The sequence below is a fragment of the Siniperca chuatsi genome, linkage group LG12 (genome assembly GCF_020085105.1).
Source record: "Siniperca chuatsi isolate FFG_IHB_CAS linkage group LG12, ASM2008510v1, whole genome shotgun sequence".
Taxonomy (NCBI): Eukaryota; Metazoa; Chordata; class Actinopteri; order Centrarchiformes; family Sinipercidae; genus Siniperca; species Siniperca chuatsi.
The window spans coordinates 7732394-7760297 of NC_058053.1; the positions used below are offsets into that span (position 1 = coordinate 7732394).

The 27904-nt window shown below is 40.8% G+C and overlaps 1 protein-coding gene across 4 annotated transcripts in view; it reads right to left on the reverse strand.

The window, feature by feature from the left end:
* Positions 1-27904, reverse strand: part of pard3bb (par-3 family cell polarity regulator beta b) — a 212230-nt gene that overhangs the window by 65319 nt on the left and 119007 nt on the right. For all 4 annotated transcript variants that reach the window (XM_044216505.1, XM_044216503.1, XM_044216504.1 and 1 more), the window contains 3 exons: positions 27635-27863; positions 11946-12056; positions 11179-11553 (listed from right to left, as the gene is read on the reverse strand). In XM_044216505.1, the coding sequence (XP_044072440.1) occupies positions 11179-11553; positions 11946-12056; positions 27635-27863 (715 nt within the window). The remainder of the gene's footprint in view (positions 1-11178; positions 11554-11945; positions 12057-27634; positions 27864-27904) is intronic.

The window sequence follows — 27904 nt, forward strand, 5'->3', positions numbered from 1 at the left end:
TATTTTTAGGCTGGTATCTTTTCTCGGCAATGACAGGACACAAACCACAATCGATAACTGTGAGGGAGCACAACAGAGGAAATGTAGTTTAATATTGACTGATGATGACAAGAGGGAGTTGTAGTCTTTTTCTTTCCATACATCCACAAATGCATGCTGGTCTGTGAGTTCTCCCCAGTGTCTAGTTGTAGAGGATCGTTATCAGCTGTGTCTTACACGGATCAACCAGATCACAACAACGGACACAGGTCAATGTGTTATCTCTCTCTCCCTGTATCTTGTACCTCTGTTTCACTCGGCTGCTTGCTCTCACTTACACACACACACACACACACACACACACACACACACACACACACACAGGATTACTTGCAAGTAACAAAAACAACTTAATCAATGTGAACTATGATCCCTCACGTGTTGATACGGATAGAAACTTTCTTTATGTTATATATTCTGTCATTTTGACATTTCAGTGATGTATTCAATTTTCTTTTCGCATTTTCCTTTACTGTGACTCATTTAGAGCAGTAAATATTCACAATTCTGTCACTCTTTCTCCACAATCTATTTTCAATTTCTCGCACCACCATTCATCCTTTGCTCACTCTCTCGCCTCATTCGACTCTCCACAGTTTATGCAGGTAATCGTCTCTGCTGTAATTTCCATCCCCACCTTGATACCATCCATCTCTCCTCCCTCCCACTCCTAATCTGCTCATCTCCATCTCCTCTGCCCTGCCTCCCTCTTCCCTCCCTCCATATCTTCCTCGTCTCGCTCTTCATCATCTTCTTCCTCCTAATCTCCCGAGTTTGTGCTAGGCTCCAATTAGCTGACGTCTCCGCTAATGAAGTCTGACAACAAAAGATCACCAGTGCTGTCAGGTGGGTCAGAGGGAGAAAAAAAGAAAGGGGCAAGAATGGAGAGAGAAAAACGTGTAATACAGTGCGGTTGTGTATGTAGAGTGTATGTGCTGTCAGGTTGCTCTGTTGTTCTCTTTTCCTCTACAGGCTAACAGGAAGTGACAAGTGTTTTTAAAATGCAGCTGACAGGATATGACACTGCTCCTTACGCGGCGCCGTCTAAGCATGGGGAGTAATTAGCGCTCTATCGACTGCCATGACATCAATCAGACTAGCTGTCTAAATGCCTGTGTGTGTAAGAGAGATGCTCACAGTGGCAGAGGAGGCTGGCATCCTATCGTCGTGTGAGTGCGCATTGTACAGATTGAAAATCGTCTGGCATAACATTATTTAGACAAGCCTTATATATGTGTGTGTGTGTGTGTGTGACAGACAGAGAGCGAGGGAGCGCTACAGGTGGTAAACTGGCTGGCATAAAATCATGTAGGCAGGCTGTCTGGCTCAACATTCCCCTTTGACTTTAACAGCCATGTGTGTGGCAGGAGGCCTATTTGCCTGATGCCTCTGCCAACCACAATAGCTGTGGATGGCATCTCTCTAAAACTGGATTTATATTTGACGCAAAGGGGTTAAAGGGTTAATGGCCGTCCCGTGACAGATACCTACAGCGTAGGTTTTGACTCATAGTTCAGTGTTATATTTAACTGGTTGACTGGCCACAGCAAAACCAGACAGATGTATTGTACGGTTCCATGACGATGGGAAGGTTCGCCTAATTACTGAAAAGGCCTGTTTATGTTCTATATTTGACTGTGATACAGAGTGACGATCGCAGGAAACTGAAGATCTGCAGTGGAGATGGCTTTGCTAGATGTATGTTGATGAAAAGGAGACAATTAGTGAACCTTTCTCCAACCTGCTTTATGCTGTCTTTACTCAGAAACTTGCAAGGGGAAACACAAGCAGCCCAAGCTGACCAATGACAGGTCTTGTGGTCCCCCCATGGTATCTCTGTAGCTATTTTAACGTTCTATGTAGTCCACTATCTTCAGTACAAGACCTCCTAAAACAACAAAATCGGTTGTTTGTCATTGCCTTTAAAATGATCAATAAAAATGGCAGGACAGCTTGTCAGTGTCTTTTTAAACCATTACTAAAATGATTCATATGAGCATTTTTGCATTTTTCTGCCACCAGTAGGGTTAAGGTTTGGGCAAGTTTAGTCATAAAAATGACTTGGCCAAGGTTAGGGAAAGATTATAGTTAATTTTTGTAAGTGGGTATTAGGATGTTTCTCTCTTTTGTCATCACACAGGACACAATAGGGGCAGGATAAACAAAGATATCAGGCTATGTCAGAGCCATTATCGGGTTATATTAGAGGAGAACTGTCGTAGGAAAGGTGCAGTTGCAGGCTCCCAAAGAACAGAAAAATGACAGGTGTATCTACTGACAAAAGTGGTAAAGGTCAAACTTCGGCACACAAACCAAATAATAATGTTATGGCTTTCTCCACAGCCATATAGATATATAACTCTTGTCCTCACTGTTGAAAGCCATTTGGGCGTTTTACACTTGATTCTAACTTGACTAAGAATCTCTTTAATTATTCCTGAAGGTTTGAGAAGTCGCTCCAGCTGACCTTTACTTCACATGACCTCATCTCGCCCATGTTCTCTGTCAAATTTCCTTTGCTTGTTATACAAATATGTGCTGGCCATGTGGACTCAACCTAGGGTAGTTTAATTAGATTTAATTAAGCCAAACTGCAGCCTTTACCTTAACCGGAATAATTTCACTCAACCTCAAGCATGATAACTAACCCTACCCTTATCCAAAATTCTTTAGCTAAATTCTCATCCCCAAACATGAGTTCATTTTTCTAAAAAGGTGTGGTGATAACTTCATGGTTATATGACGTGAACAGAAATCTGCAGCATTTATTCAGAAAATATGGCCATAATATAAACACTTGTGAACCTCATACATCATTTATGAGTAGTCAGTAAGTAAGTGAGCAAAGCATGGTGCACACACTGCTACGACGAGGCACTCGACTGGATTCACTGTGAATACATTAAATGCAAGCTCACATTGAGTTTATGGATGCGAAAACAAACATATTGTGGTGAGCTGTGGCTCACTCACGATAAACTCAGTGAGGCAGTTGCCTGTGAAACTACGGGCACATAGCAAATCACACTGTAAAACACACTAACTTCATTAACATTGCAGGAACATGCATCAACATGACACTTCGGTCCATGAGCCCATCACCCAGTAAACCAGGAGGCTGCCCCTGCATGTCCACCCCCCGGGAAGCTAAAATATACTATACATACATTTTATTATTGCACAAAAAACCTAACCCTCTCACACATGGTGAAAGAGCAGAGCCACACCTGCGCACAGAAATAAGTAATGCACTGCATATAAATCATAAAAGTCTTTGCCAAATAGAATCTGAGAAATACAATATACACACAAAACCCACAAAAATGAGTGTGCGTGTTGCTTAGCTACAGGTTACCACTACTGAAATTTCAATTTAATTCACTTTTTAATAATCCCTACTGTATGAAAAAGGTACGAGATTGAGTACAGGAACAACAAACATCTAGTTAGATGGAAAATAACATGAAAGATAAGCAAAGCTAATTTCGCCCCTGAGCGTATTCCTTTTGTCTCTTGAAACTTTTAGTGTGTTCATCTCTATGTGTGAGTCCTTTTAAGAGCCTTCGTCTATGTTCCCATGTGTCCTTTTACCGTGTACGTGCTCCATCGCGGGAGGATGTCCTTTGCATGGAATTTATTTTTCATTGAGAACTACTTGTGCAAATACGAGAGGCGGAAATCATAAATAAGAGGAAGCGAGTGCAATGTGGGGAGAGAGACCTAAAGGGTATATTGAAGGAAAGAGAGCAAGGCAGAGGAAGGGATGGAGCAGACGAGTGCCTCTTGAGAGCTTTTCCTTATTAGCCAGACTGAATAATGCGCTTTGAGTCCGGAAAACACACACTCTGGCCCTTTTCTCGTCTGCTCGCCATCACTTGCCCCCCCACCTCTTCTCATTCCTCTTTTTTGGTCCTCTTCACATTCTCTACTCCCAGCATCTCAGTTCAGTTTATCCCTTACTTTTTCCTACTTTTCTATTTCCTCTTCTCGTCTAACTTGCCCTTTTATCCCTGGACATTCACTGACCCCCTCCTCATTCTCCTTGCATGTCCTCACTCTGTCCACCTCGTTCTTTATCTCATCTGTTGAATTATCCCAAACATCCACTCTCTTACCCTCTGAATCCCTCGCTATCTCTTCCCTTCTCCTTTTCTCTTCGCTAGTTGATCCACCTTTCTCGTTCCTGTAATTATTTGGGTCCACTCGTGTCCTTTCAGCCCACAAAATTTGGACCCTCTATTCTCTCTTCCAAATCAACCTCTTCTCTTTCATTTTTTTTAGCTCTAAACATGCACTGGCCCTCAATCCTTTTCTCCAAATCTCTCCAGTTCGCTCCACTTCTCTTTCCATTTTGTTCACTTCCCCCTTTTCCCTAACCTTTAATCTCCACTTTCTCTACTCTGTATCCCTCCCTTCCTGCTTTTAGAAATGAAATCCCCCTTTTCTTCAACAATTCGTCTTTTTACTCATTCTGGCTCTTTCTTCTCCATACCTCTCTTGTTTCACCCCTTCCCCGCTTCCATTCTTTAACTTCCCTTCCTCTTTATTCCTAATCCCACTTAACCTTCCATTTTACCGCCCTTTAGTTCCAAAACACTCCAAACTTCTCTCTCATATCCGCCATGGTCCTTGAATCCACTTGCTTCTCTCAGTTTTTAAATTAGCAGAACCTTTCAAATTTCTTTCCACAGAGTTTCCATAGTAATGCAATTTTATTTGTCATATATAAATGACAAAATAGATCTTTTAAATAACACATAAGAGCGTATTGTAGATCTGGGACAAATGCACACCTGCGGTACTGTTTCAAAGTAAGACAAGTAAAACTAGTTAGTAAAGATTAAACAGTCGGTAGAGGATGCGATGGGTTGTTTTAAGCTGCTTTAACAAAGAACCAAAGCTGTGGAGATTAATTGCAGGTTACTTGTCCAAAAAATGCAAACACTGTCTTCCATGTCAGAAGGACAAGGAGCTACATATGCGGATGTTGCAAATAGACAGCAGGACTTCCACTGGATCCTTGTAAAATTGACTGAAATGTGATAGAAACCATTACAAATCAGGCCTGTACGTTAGCGCTCATGCCGCAGCTATTTATCAGTGCATTTTGTGTTTATGTGACCTCAGTTGTTCATTCAGTAAAGAGCTTTTCTTCATGACTTATATTATTTACTTTAATTGTTATTAGCGCCAAAATCATGTTACTACCCAAAGCTAGCAAAGACACATCCCCTAACACACACACACACACACACACACACACACACACACACACACAGCCCCACTAAACTAATTACCTACAAGGAGAGACTGATGAGGAAAACAGGACTCGCACAGACCAACCTGGCATCCACTAAAAGCTCCCTCCACAGTGTGTGTGAGAAGTGTGCAAGATAAAAACCATGAGTATGTATTACTGTGTAAAAAAAAAAAAGAGGCTGTGTGTGTGTGTGTGTGTGTGTGGCACTCATTTAACTGAGAGAATGTCAGATTAATTAACATGGAGGAAAGAAAGCCTCTTCAGTGAGCAGCCAAGCTCATCCCTCTCTCCTGTACCAGCTCCCTCTATGTCTCTCTTGGTCTCTTTTCACCATTTTGACTCTTAAGACACATTTTGGGAGCACATGTTGTTTCCGTTCATGTACTCTGTTAGGTAAGATGAGCACAATCTATATATGTAAGCTTAAATATGTTAGGTAAGGTACAGTGTATGGTCTATAAATCAATACATTTGCCCATGAGTAGCATTTTAGCAGTCAAAAAAAGCCTGGCCGCCTCTACACTACAGCTTACATTGTGTCACACTCACTAGTATCTCACAAGCAATCTGGTGGATTGCTATACAGAAGGAAAGACTATTACTGTATGATATAAAGCAAGTAAGTGTACATCTGCTCTTCCAGCACAAACAAAAGTAAAGTTTTCACTAGACTTTCTCGCAACGGCAGATGGTGAAAGCCAATGGCAAAATTACTTCCAACATGTTTATCCTCTTTAGTCAAGCAAACGTCAAAACAAACACAAATTGAGCAGCACTAAGGAGGGAGAGGAGGGTGGAGCAGAAACTTTGTCTTTTCAATAAATGGCAACATTTTATAAGTGTTGTGGATCCAGCAGATGTTTATTCAGCTTAATTTGGTAATACCACTATTGTCATCTTGAGCATGGTCCTTTTTGTTTATGACATGTGTCTTAAAATGCTTTTCAAACCTATGTTTGTGTGCTACATTATACTGTGTAAAGTGTAGGCCTGCATAGCTTTTATACAAACCGGGCAGGTCAAAAACATTATTTACACGTTACTATATAACACAGTACAGTACATGACGGCAAAAATGACTCCAGGGTTGAATCAACACCTCTCTCTATCTCAAAACATCTGTTGCAAGGCCACTGCATTGGATTGCATTAGATCTTCATTATAAGTATCACTGTATTGTGCTATTCATTTTCTTAGACTAGGAGGAGCTATGCTTTCTCCAAGTCTTCTTTCTTTCTTTCTTGATGTTATTTGCTCTCTACTTATCTTTCACTCATGCGCTACAGTAAGTCCCTCTCTCTCTCAAGCTCACTCCACTCTGGTCTCTCCAGGCTGATTGTTTTCTAATTGGTGAAGTGCCAGAGGTCGTGGTTGTTATGGTAACCTGCAAGGGGCACTTGGAAGGGTTAGGTGGTGGTGGTAGTGGTAGTGGTTGGGCAAGGGTGGGAGGGGGCACCCACTCAAGAAAACGGAGGGCAGCACTCATCCATGGCTTGGGTGGTCACTTCAGAAAATGGACTATGTGTGTTTGACACACACACACACACACGCACCTAAGTGTGTGAGTGCACAAGACAAAATGGTTCTAGTGAGAGGACGAGAGGGAGCGAGAAAGTTAGTGTATATATGTGTGTGTGTGTGTGCGTAGGCAGAGGGTGGGCAAAGAAGCCTGCTCTCCACTTCAAAATCTTCTAAAGAGCTCCTTTGCTTGCATCCTTTTCTCTCCCACCCTGGTTCCCTTGCTACTCCCTTCCCTATGTGAGCCACTCAGGCCCTCCAATCTGTCCATCTGTGATGGAAGAGAGGCAGAGGAGCTGCAAGAGGGTGGACACTGACTGTACGTCCACACTAAGCTGACTAATTTTGAAAATGTACCATTTTTCTCTCCGATTTAGCACTCCATCCACACTTAGCTGGCTTTTTGACCCCTGAAGACTTTTTTCTTTGTCTTTGTTTTTTTTTTTTGAAAACAGTCTCCAGTGTGGATAAATGTGAAGACAATGACATAAGCTTGTTTGGGGGTTGTGTGGCGGTAAATATAGGAAGAAAACTTTCAGTTGCCTCTAACCTACTCTGTGATCACTTGTTTTGAAAAGTTAATATAGCCGATAACAGTGAAGGTGTCATTAAGCTGTATTTAAGTGCATTTCGGGAGACTTTGAGATCATAAACTAGTGATTTGATTGATATCAGTGAAATGAAAACAACCTGCAAATGCTAGTGTGGGACACCCATTGTTTGAAAACAAAATATATTATTGTGGACGTTGTCTTATGTGAAGAATGATGATATAGGAAATACTTTGGGCCTGTGTGTGAGAGAGAGAGAGAGAGAGAGAGAGAGAGAGTTTTTTCACCCAAACATATTCATGCCTTTGTGTGTGTGTAATCTTTACCAAATGTGTGGTGTCTGTGTGTGTGTGTGTAATGGGTTTACTAAATGAGTCTGCATTAAACTCTGCCATGCATAAGGAACTGAGCTGGCTGTGCCCTTTAGAATTAAAGGTGGTGGGCTGGTTGAGAAGCAGACAGTGTGATATATCACTGTGCTGTGTGGTTAAATAACTGTCCTTCCATAATAGAGCTGTTTAAAGGAAACCACTGATAAAAAAAATAAATCTCTGAACACTCACAAACACACACAAAAATGCACACATGCAGCCAGGCACATAAATGTGTGCTGGGGAATATAATTGGCTCTATTTTAAGACCTACATGTGTAAACTGCCACACACTGCTGCCCTTGTCAGATGTCCGAAGAAACTGACATGATGTTTGAACTCCTGCAAAGACGATGAAACTGTTGCGGAAGGCTGTGTGCAGCCTTGCTGTTTGTTTCAATTATTAATTGGAAAACTTGAAAGATGTATTCCAGCTAGCTTACATAAGGCTAACTAAAGCAGAGGCACTGTGAGCATCAAAACTCAGGTGTCTGTGGTGATGGGCAACAATTTTCCCCCTGCCCCATCTATGCACCCCAGCCTTATCGATTAATGTGCTCTTGTCTTCATCATTGTTATTTCAGACGTCTCACAACCTGTTGCTCCTCTACTATGGAGTTGGTCACAGCTTTTGACAGATTCAAGCATTATGTTCATTGGGGTAACTATTGAGTGTCTAATGAGTGATGATCTTTGTTGCGCATTTACCGTAGAGATACCTGCAGTGATGAAAGAATACTGTCTACATTTATGAGCTTTTTTAGTGTTTGGCTTAGACCCAGTTCAAGAGTAAAATCCCTATGGGGGCTTTTCAAATTAGTGGAGGTGGACCAGTAGTTACAGAGCAGACTGTATGGGCGAGCAAAGGCAATAAAAAATAGCATACTGCTGAGACAGAGGTGGTATTGTTTCATCCCTTAAATTATCATCATTATCCAACACTATCAAGGCAGTGCCTGTCTCGTTTGGCTTTTTGAGCCATTTTTTAATATCCATGACTTGCTTTCTAACAGACAGCTGTCTGTCTGCATCTTACATTCAGTCCACATACAAGGAAAATTAATAATACTTGAAAATAAAAACCAAAAACAACCAGGATAAATTTAGAAATAAAATGTTTTTTTCATTTTTAATCACTAACATTAGACGTTTACTATACCTTCAAAATTGTTCAGTCCCAAAACACTCCCCTGACGAGTTTTCACAAGCACAGGATTTTATTTTTCATTTTTCAAAGTAATTGTGTCCTCAATCTATATTTATGGGAATTCATTTTATCTGTTGATTCACATTACAGAAAAAGGTCTACACTTGTATGGTATGGATTGACAGGGGTCCGCTGTTGGCTGGTACATAACGACACAAGTTCCCTCTTAGGTAGCATGGAGCAACATTCACACATTCAATCTATATTTATAGGAACGCATTTTATTTATTTATTTGTGTGTGTGTGTGTGTGTGTGTGTGTGTGTGTGTGTGTAAATCGGTGTGCTTCATTGCTTTGCTGAGATGTTGATGGAATGGAGTCTTTAGCGATTTTGTTTATCTCTGTCTCCCACATGCATATGCAGCTCTGGCCTCCCTTGACGCACAGTAACACAGAGTCACGCACACACAGACACCGCTGACACACTGCTTTCTTTTTTTGGCACCATCGATTACTGTCAGCCAATACCTGGACTTCCTTCTGTCTGCATCATCAGGTTCCAGGAAGTGATGATAAATGAATAGCAATATCTGCCAGGACTGCTGTGGCCATGGATACAGGTTTCCAAAATCAAGACATTCTTAGACTCGTTTTACTTCTTTTAAAGAAGGAAAGAGATGGGAAAATGTAAGTAAAGAAATGTTGGATAAATTAAACTAAATACCCACAAATTAGCACTGTGTCAACAACTGAGATCAAGTACATCTTCTGGAAAAGCCCACACTGGATCCATGGGACTTACTTATTCATCTAGTTAATTATGAATTTGTTGAATAAAGTAGTAGTACCTTACAAGTTAAAGTTAGAAGTTCATGTTAGAAACTGAAGCGTTGGCTTAGCTCATAACATATTACATAGTAAATATTTCAAACTGTCGGCTGTGATTAACATATTTAGCTGTACATATAATCATGCATTAACTATGTATATTTACATAATCCAAATTATACTGTATGAATATTAGACCATATTATGGGGTATGTGTGAAAATCTGCAGTTGAAGGGTCAAAAATTGTTTTAAAAGGTATAATTTCACAACAACATACTAGGCTCACATACTGATAATTAAAGAGTAGACTCAACTTAGGACAAATTATTTTATGGCACTCTGTATAAGTAGCATTTACTTATATTTACTTAAAGAATGTGGTGTCTCACCCATGACCTTTAGTATAGCTTTGGAAGAACCTGGCACTGCATTACATCCCTGTCTAAGGTTTGAACCATGCCGGATCCCATCCCCTTGTGTATTTACAAACATTTTTGCAATTTACTTTGAATGAAAATAAAAACAGTCTACCCTAGAAGCCAAGGTCAAATGAGTCTTGACTTTCCATGATGAAACATTATTTATGCATGGAGGAAACAATACGAGAAAGACACAGTGTCAAAAAACATCTCTATGAAGCCTGGAACTGTCCATCAAACAAGTTTACTTCCTCGCATGAAGAGAGGTACAGAAATAAGGTGGATGTGTGTGTGTGTGTGTGTGTGTGTGTGTGTGTGTGTGTGTGTGTGTGTGTGTGTGTGTCTGTCTGTCTGTCTGTGAGAATATCTGTACTGGTAGATTTATTCAGAAGTAAGTGAGCTGTGACTGACATAATAAAAGGTAAGGAGTAAGGATTGTGGAGCTGAGAGGAACACATTGAACCCTGCAGTGATTTTTTTTTCTTGCTGGGATACACACAACACACACATACACACACAAATACACACACAATATGTATGTCAGTGGGCATGTGAGTACACGAGCGCTCATACTGAAGCTCAAAGCACAAACAATTCAATCTTTTCCTTTCTGTCTGTCTGTCTCTAGCTCTCTGTTGCTCTCAAACACACACACACACACACACACACACACACACACACACACACACACACACACACACACACACTGGCCTGTGGCAGACAAAGCTGATTTAGACAGGTGAGGGGCAAAAGAGAGGGAGAAATATGAAGCATCAGCAAGATAATATTGCATTGCAAAGTGGGATGGGAGAGGAAAGGAGGAGGGAGAAACCTGGGAGCTTCCTGCTCAGGTTTTCCACAGATTTCAAAAAGACAAAATTAATACTTAATGTTTTATATGCTAAAATTAAATTTAAGACAAATTGATCAAATTGTACCAATTCTGCCACAGTTTGTCACACTACTCAACCAAACCTTTTTGTGCTGCTTTTAAGCAAGAGGCTGGAGCAATAAGTAAATCCTGAGAAGGCCATGGTTCCTTACCTGTCATTGGCAGTAGCAGAGACAGAAGGAGATGTAGTTCCAGCTCCCCTTGGTTTATTGACCTTGGCGTACAGCCTATCAAGGGGGTCATCATCAGGAATGGCTACAGGGTCGTTACCATGATTCCCATGCCCTGGAAAGGCAGAGGGGCCTTGGGGGGAAGGGGTTCGGGCATGGGTGTGCTGAATTGTACTGTAGGGAGGTGACTGAGACAATGGCTGCAGCATTGAACCCATATTTCGGTCCCTGAAGGATTGTATTCGGGCATAGTTGGGGTCTGTGTCGTCATCCTCAACATCTGGATATGCCGAGCCGCCACCGCCTTGCTGGTCTCTGGGCCGGTGCTCTCGCAGCTCAGGATGCCCTGCTTCGATTCTGACAGACGGAAAGGAGAGTCAGTTAAGACGTCTAGAAATATCACTGAAACATGATTTTGAAGAGCGGGCTAATGATGACTGAGTTACAAGGGCTACCACAGAGAGACATCATTAAACAAACCCCACAAAACCACACCATTAGTAATGAGCTCAGGAATGAGAAGTATGGAGTAGAGAGGGATAAAGAGAATGGTAATGGTAGAGATGTTAATAAAGTGGTTTCAATGTGTTCCATGAGAATAAGTGAACAGTGATCTGCAATGGAGGAGGAAAACAAAGTGAGAAAAGACAAGAAAACTTAGTCTGAATATACACAGTATCTGATTCTGTATGTCAGCAAATTTAAAGCACAAAAAATCCTAATCATCTCATCTCCAGAACGCTCCCCACCTTTCCCTCTCATCTTTCATCCTCTCAAGCTCATGATCACTCAGAATGTCTGACTTCTGTCGCTGCAGAGCTGCTTTTGCCTCCTTCTTCTCCTCTTTTTTCTTCCCGAATCTGGACAGAAAGAAGCAGCGATACAGACAGAAAGACAGAGAGATGGGCATTACAAACAATATGAAACAGAGAGAGAAAGGTAGAGAAAAACATAATATAACAACTCTGCATGGGGATTTTAACAGCCTTCAGCTTGATGTGGTACTGTGGAAGCAGATGAACAAACACCACATTAACACCGTTCTTACAACAAACGCACATGGCTGAAATCATGCACATGCAAACGCAGTGACATGAACGCAGACACACACACTGTGTTATTCAGTGCGAGAGCTTCTGGCATAGCCTGTGACTCAGTGTCAAGACCAATAGAATGTTGGTATGAATCGTCTCTGCGTCTCTCTACCCTCTCACACACAGACACACACACACACACACACACACACACAAACAAAGGTAAATCACATTCAACCTCTTGCTGCAACTTATAAATTGCATGACACCACATCCACCACTTCTCCCAGGCAGGTGACTTTTAAAACTGGTTGTGGTAGATACAGATCCTTGTAAGCAGCTGCCATAGCTAAACACAACCCTTTAGCATGCACTCCTGCTGCCGCTAAACTTAGTAAAGTCACATTTAAATTGAAATGCTCCCAAAACTTAGGTTTCTGGCTTTGTTTGTCCTCCCTGTCTCTTCTTGTCATTCTTTTCTCCTTGAGACAGAGAATTTTTATAATATGAATCACTCAAACTCCATTCATAGAACTATAACATACAAATACTGTAGGTATAAAGGTCAAATAGATAAGGTAAATTATGTATTAAAAATAGATAAACAATAGGAAGTTGGACAAACCAATATAGAGTGGCTATATACAGGTCTATATGTAGAGGTTAGTGGTTGTTAACAGCAATGCAAAGAACATTGAAATAAGTAGAGTATGAGTAGTTCAATAAATTAGATAGAGGGAGGCTATATGTAAACCTATTGCCTAACACAGTAACTATGTACTCTATACAGTTTAATCTAAATTATAAGTTGGCATACACACAATAGACTTAGAGGACCGTTTTAAGTGGCCAAATATCAATACTCAAACCCCACCAGTCAATACAGTTTGTGTGTGGTCAGCATCAACAGCACACTCAGCACTACTGGACACTACACAAGTCATTACCTGGAGAAGACCGAGAATCACACACACACACACACACAAATAACACCTGATTAAACTTCATAACTAAATGTGAGTGAAAAATTATGGCTTCAGCCTTTGACACTAGCATTTGTTAGTGAATGAACAAGTTGACCACATCTCTGTCTATAGGGTAATGAGAGAAACACGCACGACATTTTGACAAATCAGTTAACCAGCATTACAACAGTGTATGGAAATACATGGTGTGAAAGAGAAAACAATTTACAGTGAATGATGAATAAAATTGTGTTCTTAATCCAAGAACAGGATGTAAGTCAACTTTTATGCTGACAAAGGTCTGATTTATATTTAGTTATGGACAGCCATTCAGAGACTAAACATGTTTTAAGCACATATAGCCTGCTCACATGCTGATGCAAAAAAAGAAATTCACATAGTAGCTCATTAAACTTTGTACCCCAGCAGCTATACAGTGAGTAGAATATGGTTAACTGAGCCTGTCAAACCTGCTAAATAGTTAATATCTCCAACATGCAAACAGTGACCTTATAACACGCCTTATGTTTTATTTATCTAGTGAATTTATTGATGTATTATTCTTTTTTCTACACTTCCGCTACCCACTGCTGCTGATGTTTCTAAAGTATCACTAACCCTGCTTGTGCATTATTTAAAACAACATTCATGGTCATTTTAAAGTGTGTGACTGTTTTGAAGTTCAGTTTGTATGTGTCTATGCATTGCTCTAGTTAAAAAACTAAAAAAACAACAACGAAAAGGTGTAGCGTACGCATTGAGTTAATATGTTTCTTTGAAATGCTTAATGTGGACAGGGGGGTAAAGAAGCCTATTCCCCACCCACAGTGGTGGGCTCAATGAAGGGCTATAACCAAGTGCGTGCAACAACAGTGTGAGTGTGTCTTCGCCTCACAGGGGACAAGCCTCTAATTACTGCTACCTACAGAGTTAGAAGCTTACCCTTTCCTTCAAGTCACTCTCTTCCCCTCACTTACCCCTCTCTCACCTCTCTTCTTTTTTACCTTTTCCTCTTCGTTTACCTCAGCACTCTCCTCCTTTTCTCTCATTACCCTCATTTCTTTTTCTTTCTATCATAGCTTACCTCGACTTCACCCCTTCATCTGGCCCTCTCATTTGGTATGTCGCCCCTTTGTATCAAACACTTCTCTCACAGCACTTAACCTCTCCTCTCCTCTATGCTGTCATTCCTGTTTCCTCTCTTGCTTTTAAACAGACAATGAAAACATGACAAAGAAATTGGGGATAAGGCTTGATTTCATATAATGTATATTACTTGCAGGAGATACAGAGTGAGCCAGAGAGAAAATTTGACTTGTAATGCTCTTTAAAGAAATATCTAACAGAAACAGAAGGAAAAGTATCTCAAAATACCTTAAAACCTAACCTTCACCACACATCACTGTCAAGTCATTAAGCTTACAATGAAGAGCCCATACACAAAACCCATAAGTTGAAACAAAGATAATGTAGATGGATGGAGATAGACTAGACAAAACTTGAGACGTTAGAGATACATGAACGGCAGTCTCTCAGCCGGGTCCAAATGCCAAATTCAGGGCCTCTATTGGACTATATTGAAAATGGATGCCTCTTTAATACCTTGTCTGTAACATGTTATGACAAATGAAGTACTCAAACACATCATCGAGGAACTAATGACAAGAGGCCATAAGCTATTTTCATTTATGAGGGGAAGGATGAAGAGCTTGACTAAATGATTTCACTTGTGTTGGAAATAAATGACGGTCAACACATGAACTCACCTGTCCACAAAAGGATTAATTCAACCATTTGCTTTTTTAATTCTCCATACTGACCAACTTTGCCCAATAGCAATATATTTTAGAGTTAGTTCACATGAGGGTTTTGGACAAATGATGGAAAAGTGCTAGATATTGAAAAGTAAGAGGTTAGGCAAAAACATATATTTCAACCGCAGAAATCTAGATCCTCAATGGAAAATAAAAAAAATAATACACACACTTTAGCCTCAGGAGCATCTCCATTTTGCTATTTTGAGGACATAATCGACAAAAAAATTATGACAAAAATATGGAGTTAAATTAGTGAAAATTGTAACTAATGCTTTTAACTTTTCAAAATCTGGTTAAAAGCATTGGTTACCCAAGTGAAATATGAAGTTTCACACATTTTGTGGTGTCAAGAAGTGCTTTGGAAAGAACATAGAGATTGGATAGGCATTAGACAAAATACTGTATATAGCTTTGGAGCCATTTATACAGTATGTGTTATAAGCCTTCGGGACACACTATACTTCCTTACTTTGTTACTTTCTTTCCATCATTTGTTCATTCCTTCTTTCCTTCTCTCCCTCTCTATATCCCTGTGTTTATTAGTGAGGGCATTTTCTCCATGGGGTTGAGTTTCACAATTAAGATGAACAAGACTGATTACAATAAACAAGCAACCATCTGTAACTATGTTTGATTGACCTACATTTAGCAGCAAATGGAAGGGAAAAGAACAGTAAGGGAGATATAGAGGGAAGAGAAAGATGTACAAAGATAATGGACACCTACAGCTTAATTACGCCAACTCTCTCTCCAGTCCTTGATATCGTTATCACTGGGCTATCCTGGGAGGCAACATGCATGAATGCATACACATACACACACACATAACTGAACGAAGATACATCAAATATACTCAGAAACATACAGAGGCTATACAACAATTAAATAAGAAAGTGCGTGTGTTTTTGTGTGTGCATGTGGTGTTTTGCAAGTGAGGGAAGAAGTAATAGACATAGAAGGCTACACACTAGAGACTCCACAGCACAGCAGGGAAAAAGAAAGAATCAAAGAAAGACAAAAAAAGAGACAAGTCTTTCTTTCGCCACTGCCTTCAAGCTGAGCACAGAGGGTGTCGGGGCCGATAATCAGCTCAGTGTATTTGTTTTTGTATATGCGCGCACAAGTTAAGAGAGCAAGAAAAGTTAAGTAAATGAGAAGTAAATGGGCTTATATCATGATGTCATGACACTCACCTTTGACCTTTTCCCACTCTCTGCACCTTTGTGTTGAGCAGCAAGCAAAAACATAATTTGTTTCATTTTTTGTTTGTTTCTTTCAATTTTCTAGTTATGACTTCTGCCTGTCAGCGACTTCCTTTTCAGGTAAGTCCTTTTTAAAATATCTTCTGTCCATCATCAGTAATCAGTCAAATCACAAACCATTAGCTAGGTGTCACCATAGCACACATTTACAACCTTAAAGAATTGCTGGGGGTGAGATTAATTTTCCTAGTTTCCTATTTTAAGTTCTTTTATGTGCCACTCTTTAAAACCTTTTTCTATGAAGAATTACAAAAAAGTGGAAAATGGAAAGGCACGTGTGATATGGAAGAAGTGAACTGGCTAAAAACCTGTAAGGTATACAGGCACATCACACACACGTGGGCACATACGTAGTCTAAACGTCAAGAACACGTTTTAAAATGTACAAGTTACGCTTATCACTTGAGCATAATTTGACAAGGAATATCAGAGTAAGAACAGCTGATTAGCAGCCAGTTAGTATGAATAAATTACCGCTTGTTCTGTCGTTAGTGGGAACAAAATGATGACTTATGAATATTCATGACCTAACACCACAATCTGTATGGAAAGTGTATGGCTACTCATTTGCATGCAAGAAAGATTTAATTAGAAATATATACACAGGTTTCTTAAAGCTTCCATCTGTGTAGGAAAAGGTAGGATGAAAAAGAAAAAAACACTCACCCCTTTCGAGTCTGATGTCTGATCAAGAACAAAAGAAGTTTCTTTGGAAATTATTGTTTCTTTTCATGGTCGATTTTATTGAGCTGCCAACCAGTTGTAAGTAAACAATATATACCACCACACAATCTGCTGTAAATAGTATATCCACATAATTCTAATTATTATTAAATAGCACAATGCAAAATGTACATAAGAGGATGATTAAACTTCCCTTACTCTGTTCCCAGCCAGTCTCCTTGAATATAGTTTTAAATATCAGCTTCATTTAACAGAGCATCCAGCAGCAGGTACAGTGTAACACTACATCAGAGTGTAAATAGCCGTCATTCCAAATCTTTCAAAAACTTTTCTGCATACGCCATCGCCACAGATGGCCAGAAAGACTGTATGAGCCTGAATGCTGTGTCATTTTGGGTTTAGCTGAGTTTGCCAAAGACAGGTGTAGATTATCATTTCATTTCAAATTTACATGCTTGTTTATGTTAGACATGATTTTTTTTTTCTCCTACTGCTTCACTTTGCATGCTCTTGACAGACAGTTTTTGTTTTGTTTTTTGTTCCCAACCACGATGCACTAGAAAGGACTCCCTGGTCATAGGCACACATTTACTGATGGCAGCCCAAGGAGGAGGAAAGCAGAAGAACAGGATGAAAGGTAAAGGAAAAAAGGGAAATCCTAATTGCTAAAGGAGATTTTTTTCCCTCCACATTCGACAAGAGCCTGAGCCACCGTTACATTTTCTCACAATGCTTAATGCTCCAAACATGAACCCTTTTGGATGTCTTGTTGATCACCCAACCTAATCTTAACCCACATTTTAACCTACACCTATTCTAATCTTGACCTTACAATAAACATTTTTTGACTGGCCAGTATGGCATTACTTGGTAAAACATCAACAGATCTAAAACAGGTTCTAACTATAAACAACTACGAAACACACACACACACACACACACACACACACGCACACAGACATGCTACTTGGAATGCTGAACAGTGAGCGTTCAGAGGGCTGTTCCACACTTGTGCTTCTAAATAGTCCATGAGGAGAAAACTCACTGACAAACGAGCAGAAAACGAGTGCAAACATCTGTGACTCTCACTCCAACGATTCTTTCTATTCTTCTGCTCTTCTCTCACTCCCTCCCTCTGCCACTCCATAGACACGCCTCCCTTTGCTATCATTGGCAAATGGATGCCTGAGGGAATGGATGATTGACTGATGAGTGTGCTTCAGTAACAAGCACACACACCCACACACACACACACAGACACACACAGATGATTGGCACGCATGACACCAGTCTGTGACACTCCAGTGGCTTCCTGTCATGATGTTTGATTGGCAGCTGGTGGGTCCTTCCCCCCTTTCAAGCACATGCTCTCTAATTATGAAACAATGACAGGCCATGTCTGGTCAAAAGACAGGGTTTTTCCTGAATAAAGAACTTGAAACAGCCTCATTGCACAAATTTTGCGTTTCCTGTACCCAAACCTGACCATGTTGTTTGGCTGATACGTAGCTGAAAAGCCTACATAGCAGAATGATATGCTAGCTAATCAATAGAGCTATAAAATGCATCAGATACTTATCTGAATATGGTATTTTAACTTTGTGACATCCCTGGATTGTCAGTTAGAATTCTCTTCTAACTATGTTAGAAGAACATACCTCTGGCTATTTATTTTTATGGACTTCTTTTTTAGTCATTTTTTCTTATTTCCCTTATATTGTAATCCATAATTTTGTAATTATTAGTTTACTTTAAATACTGTTTCTATGATGCAAGTCTTACTGTAGGAAGAGTAAGAGAAGGGAAAAAACGATATCCTAGCTAATTAGCAATGACCAATAAAAGCACCCCTCGCCCCATTGAGATGGGCTAATAGTCCCAATGATGGAGCACTTTAAATCGAACAGAGGTGCAGCATTATGACCACCTGGAGAGAGTGTAGAGAGAGGGAGAGGCAAAAGAAGGAAAAAAGGGGCAAATTTGAGGAGAGTATAATTATGGCATCAATGAGAGGTGAAGAAAGGGAGCAGACTCACTGCTCAAAGAGAAGGACAGTGCTTTAATTGTAACCTTAAGTTTTTGTGCTTTTTTTCCCGATTCATACGGTTTTTGGTTGGTGGCTGCATTCTCCAATTATGTTGCTCTTTGAGTGTTAAGTTTTGCTAGGGTAAACATACCTTCTAAATAAATTTGAATGAAAGTAGATCATTCAGCCGACAGTCAGTAAACATACAGTATATGCACATGAACACACATATGCGCACACAAAACAGAGCATCAGAGGCTAGATGGAGGTGAGTACGGCAGTGTGCGATTACAACCAAGCAGGCAACCATGCATTTATTATCATAGATTCTCATTAATTCACACCATTTTGAATCTGCATGGACACATACTTTACAACACGCATCAACAATCACATAAACATGATGCACTTGGCAACAGCAGCACCTGTGCCTCTTTGGTTCTGCTAGACCTTGTACATTCCCAGTCTCACCTAATAGATTACGATATTTTAATTTGTACAGACTGTCTCTCTCCCTCCTCTCTTTCACAACCCGCCACACACACACACACACACACACACACACAGATGACAACAGCTCGGAGAACCGTACTCTCAACCCATGTTAATTATGTTTGCAGAGCGTCAAGTTATGGTTGTAGGTGTGTGTGTGTGTGTGTGTGTGTGTGTGTGTGTGTGTGTGCGCGCAATATGAATGTTCAGAGGCTTGCCAGAGTACCAACCTTAACGGTCTGAGCAAGAGAGAGAAAAGATACATAGATCAGAGAGGAACAAAGGGTTACACAACTGCAGACAATTTGGAGACAACACACACACACACACACACGCACACACACACACACACACGGCATCTGAAGAAGAATCACAGCAACCATGTGCCAACTATATGACGACCATCTGACTGTGTGACCAATCATGTTTTATCACCACATGAATATTCATGACGGTAGGATGGTTACCACCATGCACATGCACAGACACACACACACACAGATGATTGGCATATCTGACTGGCAGGTGGCAGCAGTTCAGATGACAGAGCCAGCTGTCCATTTCAAAGAGCATTTTAAACAAACATTCAGAGTCTGACTTTAATTTCTGGGTTAACAATGTGAATGAAACATTACAGTAATTACACTGAACTGGTCTACACTTTTACAACCTTTCTTCATTAATGTGAAGAACTAAATTGTAATCCGGTCTTTTTGGCAATTACAGTTTAATTTGGAAAACCCAGAGAAGAGACTTCTACTGTACAATATGAGAGACATTTGCTGTTGGAACATTATAGCACTAATACCAATATGTGTCTTTGCAGCTGGTGCATGGATAGAAACATAATGTAGTATTTACAGAGATCTTGTGTGTCAAATGTGTGAACCAACCAATGATAAATATTAACATTTACTACTGTAAAACCACAGACTTTGGAGTAAGGTTGAGTATCCTATACCACCTCGCCTCCAGATCATTAGGCCAATCAAAGCTGGCCTTAGATGAATATGACAAATCAGCAGCTCGGCCTGGACTGAACTGTACTGAATAGCACCAATTTGCCTTCTCAGTCTACCGCTATTACATGCAATCAAATGCAGATAGGGAGCTGGAGCTGGAGGGAGCAGGCTGAGAGGAAAAATTGGAATGATGCAAAGATTACGGTGGTGGTGGTGGAGGGGGTGGGGATGGGTGGAGAGAGTAGGAAAAAGGTTACAGAAATATGGCTAGAAATAGGAGAAGGAAAGAAGGGTTGAGATTATCACTGGGCTCTAATCATGGCCCTCTTATGGCGATGAGATGGGGTGTAGAGGAAAGGTCTAATATATCCTTGGATGTATTATATGGTTTCATAGGGCACTCAAGGCAAGACGTGATGGGGCATTGGTGGTTAGATGAAAGGATGGATGGAGGGACAGGTGCATAGAGGGAAGGCTTAGTTAGATTTAACTGGAGATATTCGCGGGTGTGCTACGTAGGCTGTCCAGACCATAATCAAACGGCGCGGTAGATAGGCAGACGAGAGATGGATGAACACAGAGAGAAGGGATTGGACATAACCTTCCCTGACCTCTGAAGCACTTAAAACATTGCTAACATGATAAGACAGAGTGATGGAAGGAAGTGGGGAAAAAAAGATATCTTTAGATATGTCATGTATTGCCTTGGCGCTTGGAATGGGAAAAGAGCTATAGAGGATTGTGGGAAAGATGGAGGTGGAGAAGGAATGATGGAGATCCTCTGATGTGAATTTATAGGAATATATCACATTGTGCCATAAATGATCCATTGGTTATATATAGCTTGCACATTGGTCCATGCTAACAACATAAAACATAAAATGAGATGGAGACCACAAAGGGGCAAGCATGAGTCAAAATCCACACTAGAACAGTATAAATCTATGATTGTGTATGACAGTCATGAGGGACTCTCTTCTCTGCCAATATTTTAAATCACAAAGCAAGCATGATTTAGACGTGATGGTATAATGCATCTAGACCTCAGAGACACAGAGAGTCTCTAATTTTGGAATAAGTTATAATGGTGAAAAACACTTTGTTGTTGCTAAACGATGAGTTCAGTCTGTTAATATGCGGCTGTCTCTTTGTTCAGACAGGACATGTACTGAAAGAGCCATAATGCTCGCAAGATATTTGGCACCTGGTGCGCGAGAAGAAGCAGAGAGAGAGAGAGAGCGAGAGCGAGAGAGAGAACAGCGGTGAGTTAAAAATGTTATTACAGAAAAGAGAGTGTTTTTTTGTCTCTCAGGCTGCATCACTGATGGACTTTGAAATTTATTTTGCCATTGAAGCCTTACTGACCATCTTGAGTGTGAGGGATGCTCGCCCCCACTCCTCATAGTCTATCAACTGATACATTTTCACATTATTTTCATCATTTAATGTTATTAGAGAGCAAATTAGGCTGCCTATTTATGATATCCACACAAGCATTGAATGACAGGACGTTAAGTTGGGACTCTTGTTTAATACCTGTTTGCTTACTTACATCCAGTGGTGTGAAAAAGTGTTTGCCCCCTTCCTGATCTCTTATTTTTTTGCATGTTTGTCACACTTAAATGTTTCAGATCATCAAACAAATTTAAATATTAGTCAAAGATAACACAAGTAAACACAGAATGCAGTTTTTAAATGAAGGTTGTTATTATTAAGGGAAAACAAAATCCAAACCTACATGACCCTGTGTGAAATAGTGATTGCCCCCTAAACCTAATAACTGGTTGGGCCACCCTTAGCAGCAACAACTGAAATGAAGTGTTTGCGATAACTTGCAATGAGTCTTTTACAGCGCTCTGGAGGAATTTTGGCCCACTCATCTTTGCAGAATTGTTGTAATTAAGCCACATTGGAGGGTTTTCGAGCATGACCTGCCTTTGTAAGGTCAAGCCACAGCATCTCAATAGGATTCAGGTCAGGACTTTGACTAGGCCACTCCAAAGTCTTTATTTTGTTCTTCTTCAGCCATTCAGAGACCCCACAACAACACCCAAAGAACTGCAGGCCTCACTTGCCTCAGTTAAGGTCAGTGTTCATGACTCCACCATAAGAAAGAGACTGGGCAAAAAAACAGCCCCAGACCATCACACTACCACCACCATATTTTACTGTTGGTATGATGTTCTTTTTCTGAAATGCGGTGTTACTTTTACGACAGATGTAATGGGACACACACCTTCCAAAAAGTTCAACTTTTGTCTCGTCAGTCCACAGAGTATTTTCCCAAAAGTCTTGGGGATCATCAAGATGTTTTATGGCAAAAATGAGACGAAACTTAATGTTCTTTTTGCTCAGCAGTGGTTTTCGTCTTGGAACTCTTCCATGCAGGCCATTTTTGCCCAGTCTCTTTCCTATGGTGGAGTCATGAACACTGACCTTAACTGAGGCAAGTGAGGCCTGCAGTTCTTTGGATGTTGTTGTGGGGTCTCTGAATGGCTGAAGAAGAACAAAATGAAGACTTTGGAGTGGCCTAGTCAAAGTCCTGACCTGACTTACAACAATTTACACCGGCTCCTGCTCATCCCCCCTCTAACTCAGCTGCTGTAGGTACTCAGACTCCTCTGAGTCCACTGCTCCCCCCTCCTCCATCTTCCTGGGAGAGTCCTACTCCCCCCTCAACCAGCTCTCAGGCAAACAGCCCTCTTCACACTAATGACTCCCCCCTCCCCCGCCTGTAACCTCTGCTGTGTGCCTGACTACTGACCAGGTGAGAAGACAGCTGATGAAACTCCACTCAAACAAGGCTGCAGGCCCCGATGGAGTTAGCCCCGGGGTGCTAAAAGCCTGTGCCCCCAGCTATGTGGAGGCCTTCAACATGTCTTCAACCTGAGCCTGAGTCTGCAAAGGGTCCTTGTTCTGTGGAAGACATCTTGCCTTGTTCCTGTGCCAAAGACACCACGTCCCAGTGGCTCCAAGGACTACAGACTGGTGGCACTGACCTCCCACATAATGAAGACCCTAGAGAGACTGGTGCTGGAACAGCTGCGGCCCATGGTCAGAACCCTCCTGGACCCCCTTCAGTTTGCCTACCAGCCCCGGCTGGGAGTTGAGGATGCCATCATCTTCCTGCTGAACCGCATCCACACCTACCTGGACAAGCCGGCAAGAACGGTGAGGATCATGTTTTTTGACTTTGCCAGTGCTTTCAACACCATCCGGCCAGCCCTGCTGGGTGAGAAGCTGGCAGCGATGCTGGTGGATGCCCCCCTCATGTCCTGGATTGTGGATCACCTGACTGGCAGACCACAGCATGTGCGCCTGCAGCACTGTGTGTCGGACAGCGTGGTCAGCAACATTGGGGCCCCTCAGGGGACTGTCCTCTCTCCCTTCCTCTTCACCATCTACACCACGGACTTCAGCTACCACACAGAGTCCTGCCACCTTCAGAAGTTTTCTGATGACTCTGCTGTGGTGGGATGTATCAGCGGTGGTGATGAGACTGAGTACAGGGCTGTGGTGGGGAACTTTGTCTCATAGTGTGAGCAGAACCATCTGCAGCTCAATGCGACAAAGTCTAAGGAGCTGGTTGTAGACCTACGAAGGGACAAGGCACCAATGACCCCGGTTTCCATCCAGGGGGTCAGTGTGGACATTGTAGAGGATTACAAGTACCTGGGAGTACACATGGACAATAAACTGGACTGGGCTAAGAACACTCAAGCTCTGTACAGGAATGGCCAGAGCCGCCTTTATTTTCTGAGGAGGCTGAGGTCCTTCAACATCTGCCGTACAATGCTGAAGATGTTTTATGAGTCTGTGGTGGCCAGTGCTATCCTGTATGCTGTTGCATGCTGGGGCAGCAGGTTGAGGGTAGCGGACGCTAACAGACTCAACAAACTGATCCATAAGGCCAGTGACATTGTGGGGGTGGAACTGGACTCTCTGGCAGTGGTGTCAGAGAGGAGGATGCTGGCCAAACTACATGCCATCTTGGACAGTGCCATCAATGTCCAGTTTAAGTCATTAAACATAATTGTGCAATATTCTGTGTTAATACTCCTGTGCTATATACTCTTTCAGTTTAAAATTCCCTATTTATTGATATTTATTCATACCTCTATTACTGCAATATCCTCCGTCTCATTATAATCTTAATAAGCTACACTTAACTTAACAGTTCATGCACTATTACTTTATACTGTATTATCATCATCAACCGGTAAACCCACTTTGTACTTCACACTTAATTTAATTTTATACTTATACCCACTTGGTACTTAATTTATTTTCTGACCTGTATTATAGCGTATTATATTTTTTGCTTAGTACTTCTATTCCTGTGTGCACTGACGTGATAGTGAGCTGCTGTTAACAAAAGAGTTTCCCCTCGGGGATCAATAAAGTATTTCTGATTCTGAATCCTAATGAGATGCTGTGGCATGACCTTAAAAAGGCAGGTCATGCTTGAAAACCCTCCAATGTGGCTGAATTACAACAATTCTGCAAAGATGAGTGGGCCAAAATTCCTCCAGAGCGCTGTAAAAGACTCATTGCAAGTTATCGCAAACGCTTCATTTCAGTTGTTGCTGCTAAGGGTGGCCCAACCAGTTATTAGGTTTAGGGGGCAATCACTATTTCACACAGGGTCATGTAGGTTTGGATTTTGTTCTCCCTTAATAATAACAACCTTCATTTAAAAACTGCATTTTGTGTTTACTTGTGTTATCTTTGACTAATATTTAAATTTGTTTGATGATCTGAAACATTTAAGTGTGAGGAAGGGGGCAAACACTTTTTCACACCACTGTACAATTGGCTCTTTCCCAGTGTTTTGAAGAATGAGATTCATAACATTATTATTTATTGATCTTAGAAAGCAATACAAGACGCGCCTTTCTCTCTCTCTCTGCATGTTTCACCTGTTGCAGCCTTTACGTTAATCTGACAGCATTCAATTCAGACTTGTGCCGCGTTGAAAGTGATACGAAAATGTCACTAAGTCCGACTTAGTAAGATAGCTGTTGTGACCAGGGTTCTTGTTCAGACTTGAGACCGACATTTGAAATTGCCATAAACAGATATTTTCTGACTTAACACTGGTGGTACTGCCAAGAAGACAATTTTCTTTTATTTGCTCTTGTTTTAAGATGTCAGCTGCCAACACAATAAAATGGAGGTGAATAGAATTTTATTTGTGATGCATTGCAAAATTTTATTGGAAAAACTAACCAGTTTCTATCACTGGTAGAAAAGTGTTTTAAATGAAAAATACTGCTAGCGAGGTCTATGGAAGTCTTTTAAGATTTAGGTGAACTGACCCTTTATCAAGTTTTAACTACCAGGGGCTACTGGCTTTATTCCATGTTACAAGACCTCTCTTTCATTTGGGGCTTGAATAATTGCATTATAAAGCAAAATACATACATATAAAAATGTAGGACTCTTAAAGGCCACATAATGAATTTGCCACTCAAGCTATATTTTGTATTTTTTCACACAACCCAAAGTTGCATATTTTGCAATGATGGGTTGAAGTGGCTAAAGGGCTTGCACCTCGGGGGGAATTGAAAAAGATGGAAGCAGGTAGACAAGCAGCTACGTAGGTCTGACATTAAACAAAAACTACAACAACAAAATAAGTGGGTGAAGAAGGAAGGAACATACTGTAGAGTACATACCGCATACCTATTTCTGTCCACCCTCCCATCCACTGAAATTTTCTCTTTGTGCATAAAATTGACTCGACATAATTATGAACAGGTTTAGGTCTGAAGAGTAATTTACACACCCAACTACATGACAAAGACAGCATTTTAACACCATAAAAGCAATATTTCTGTTCAGCATAGGAGAATCTCTTTCTAATGACTAAACACTATAAGCATGAGAGAGCGAAAGCACACTGAAGTGAGAATGAGGAAAACAAGGTGGAAAAGAGGTGAAGAAAAAGGTGGAGACTTTCAAAAAGAGCATTGAACCTATTTAATCATGTAAAATTAGTGCGCATTAGTCTAACTGCCTAATATTTCACTTTAAATAACATGCAATTCTGAGATATAATCATTGTGATAAAAATCTGACTTTGAAATCTGGAAGTGTTTTTCTGTGTTCTGGTTCACACAGACTGCTTTTGTAAGTATGTGTTGAAAGGCTGCACCAGTATTTTGTTGATCAAATTGCATGCAAGTGTTTTTCTTAAGATCTGTATCTATGTAATGGTCATGTGAAATCCCATTTCAGAAACAACCATGGTGAAAAAACCTGATATTAGGTAGGAATTAAGGTAGATAGTACAAATTGTTCACTGAAAGACTTCGCCCCATTCATGCTGTGGCTCTACGTATGCCCCATTCACACTGGAATATATAGTGTTAAAGTTAATCACATGAAATAGGTCTGACAGATAATTATCAGCACCTCTTAAGGAAATTGGGGCACCACTCTCAGAGTGGTCTTTGTGTGCCTGTGAACATGTGATAGTGTTTCATGAGGGAAGAAAAAGACCTCAGTGTTCATGTTTAAGGGTTATTTTTGTCTGATATAGTATGAATCCACAAGGTGCGCAGAGATTGTGCTCCTTTATGGGCCCCTATTGACAGAAAAAAATCTAACTCCATTAATCAGATTTTCTGTCATTAAATGAAGACAGGATTTTTTGTCAAATACACACTGGTTATTGCAGTGATACAAATTGTGACCTCATGTTAACAGGACAGGCCATCTAACCAGTGGGTTAACCTGTTAATGACCAGTCTGAAAATGTGTTACTGTAGTCATCAAGCTGACATCATCAACAGACAAGACATATTTTAAATTGTAACAAATACATTATTTGTGTGTACCTGGATATGATATTCAGATTGAAAATGTGAAAACATGCGTAGAAGGAACGTGACTATTGCTTCCATATGACACCAAACACAAACATTGCTGTTTATCACTGGAGTGGTTGCTTTCCAACTTACAAAATTCCTTTCAAACACACACTAACATTGTGAGCTGAAAATGTTTCACACATGCTGGATAGAAGTGATTGTATCAGGTTATTAAGGTACTATATCGGCCATTCAGCATATACACGTACACATAAACACACAAAAAGCCACATGCTTAAGACCAACAGTTTAAAAAAGAATCCTCTCTCTCTCTCTCTCTCTCTCTCTCTCTCTCTCTCTCTCTCTCTCACAGTTCCTTACCTCAGCAGGCCGAAGCCTATTTTCTTGCTCTTCTTCTCTGCCTCCTCAGGCTCCTCTGCTTTCTTTTTCTCTTTCTCTTTTCCTTTCCCCTTATTCTTTTCCTTCTTCTTTGTTTTTGCTTTCTTTTTCTTGTCTTTTTTGCCTTTCTCCTCTATCCGATCCCCCACTCCCTGGCGGGATGAACTACTTGCAGGGGTGTCCCGGCCTGAACTCGGCTCCGAACCATCATCTATAGGGAATAGAGGGAGAAAAGGAGAAAGATGGGGATTA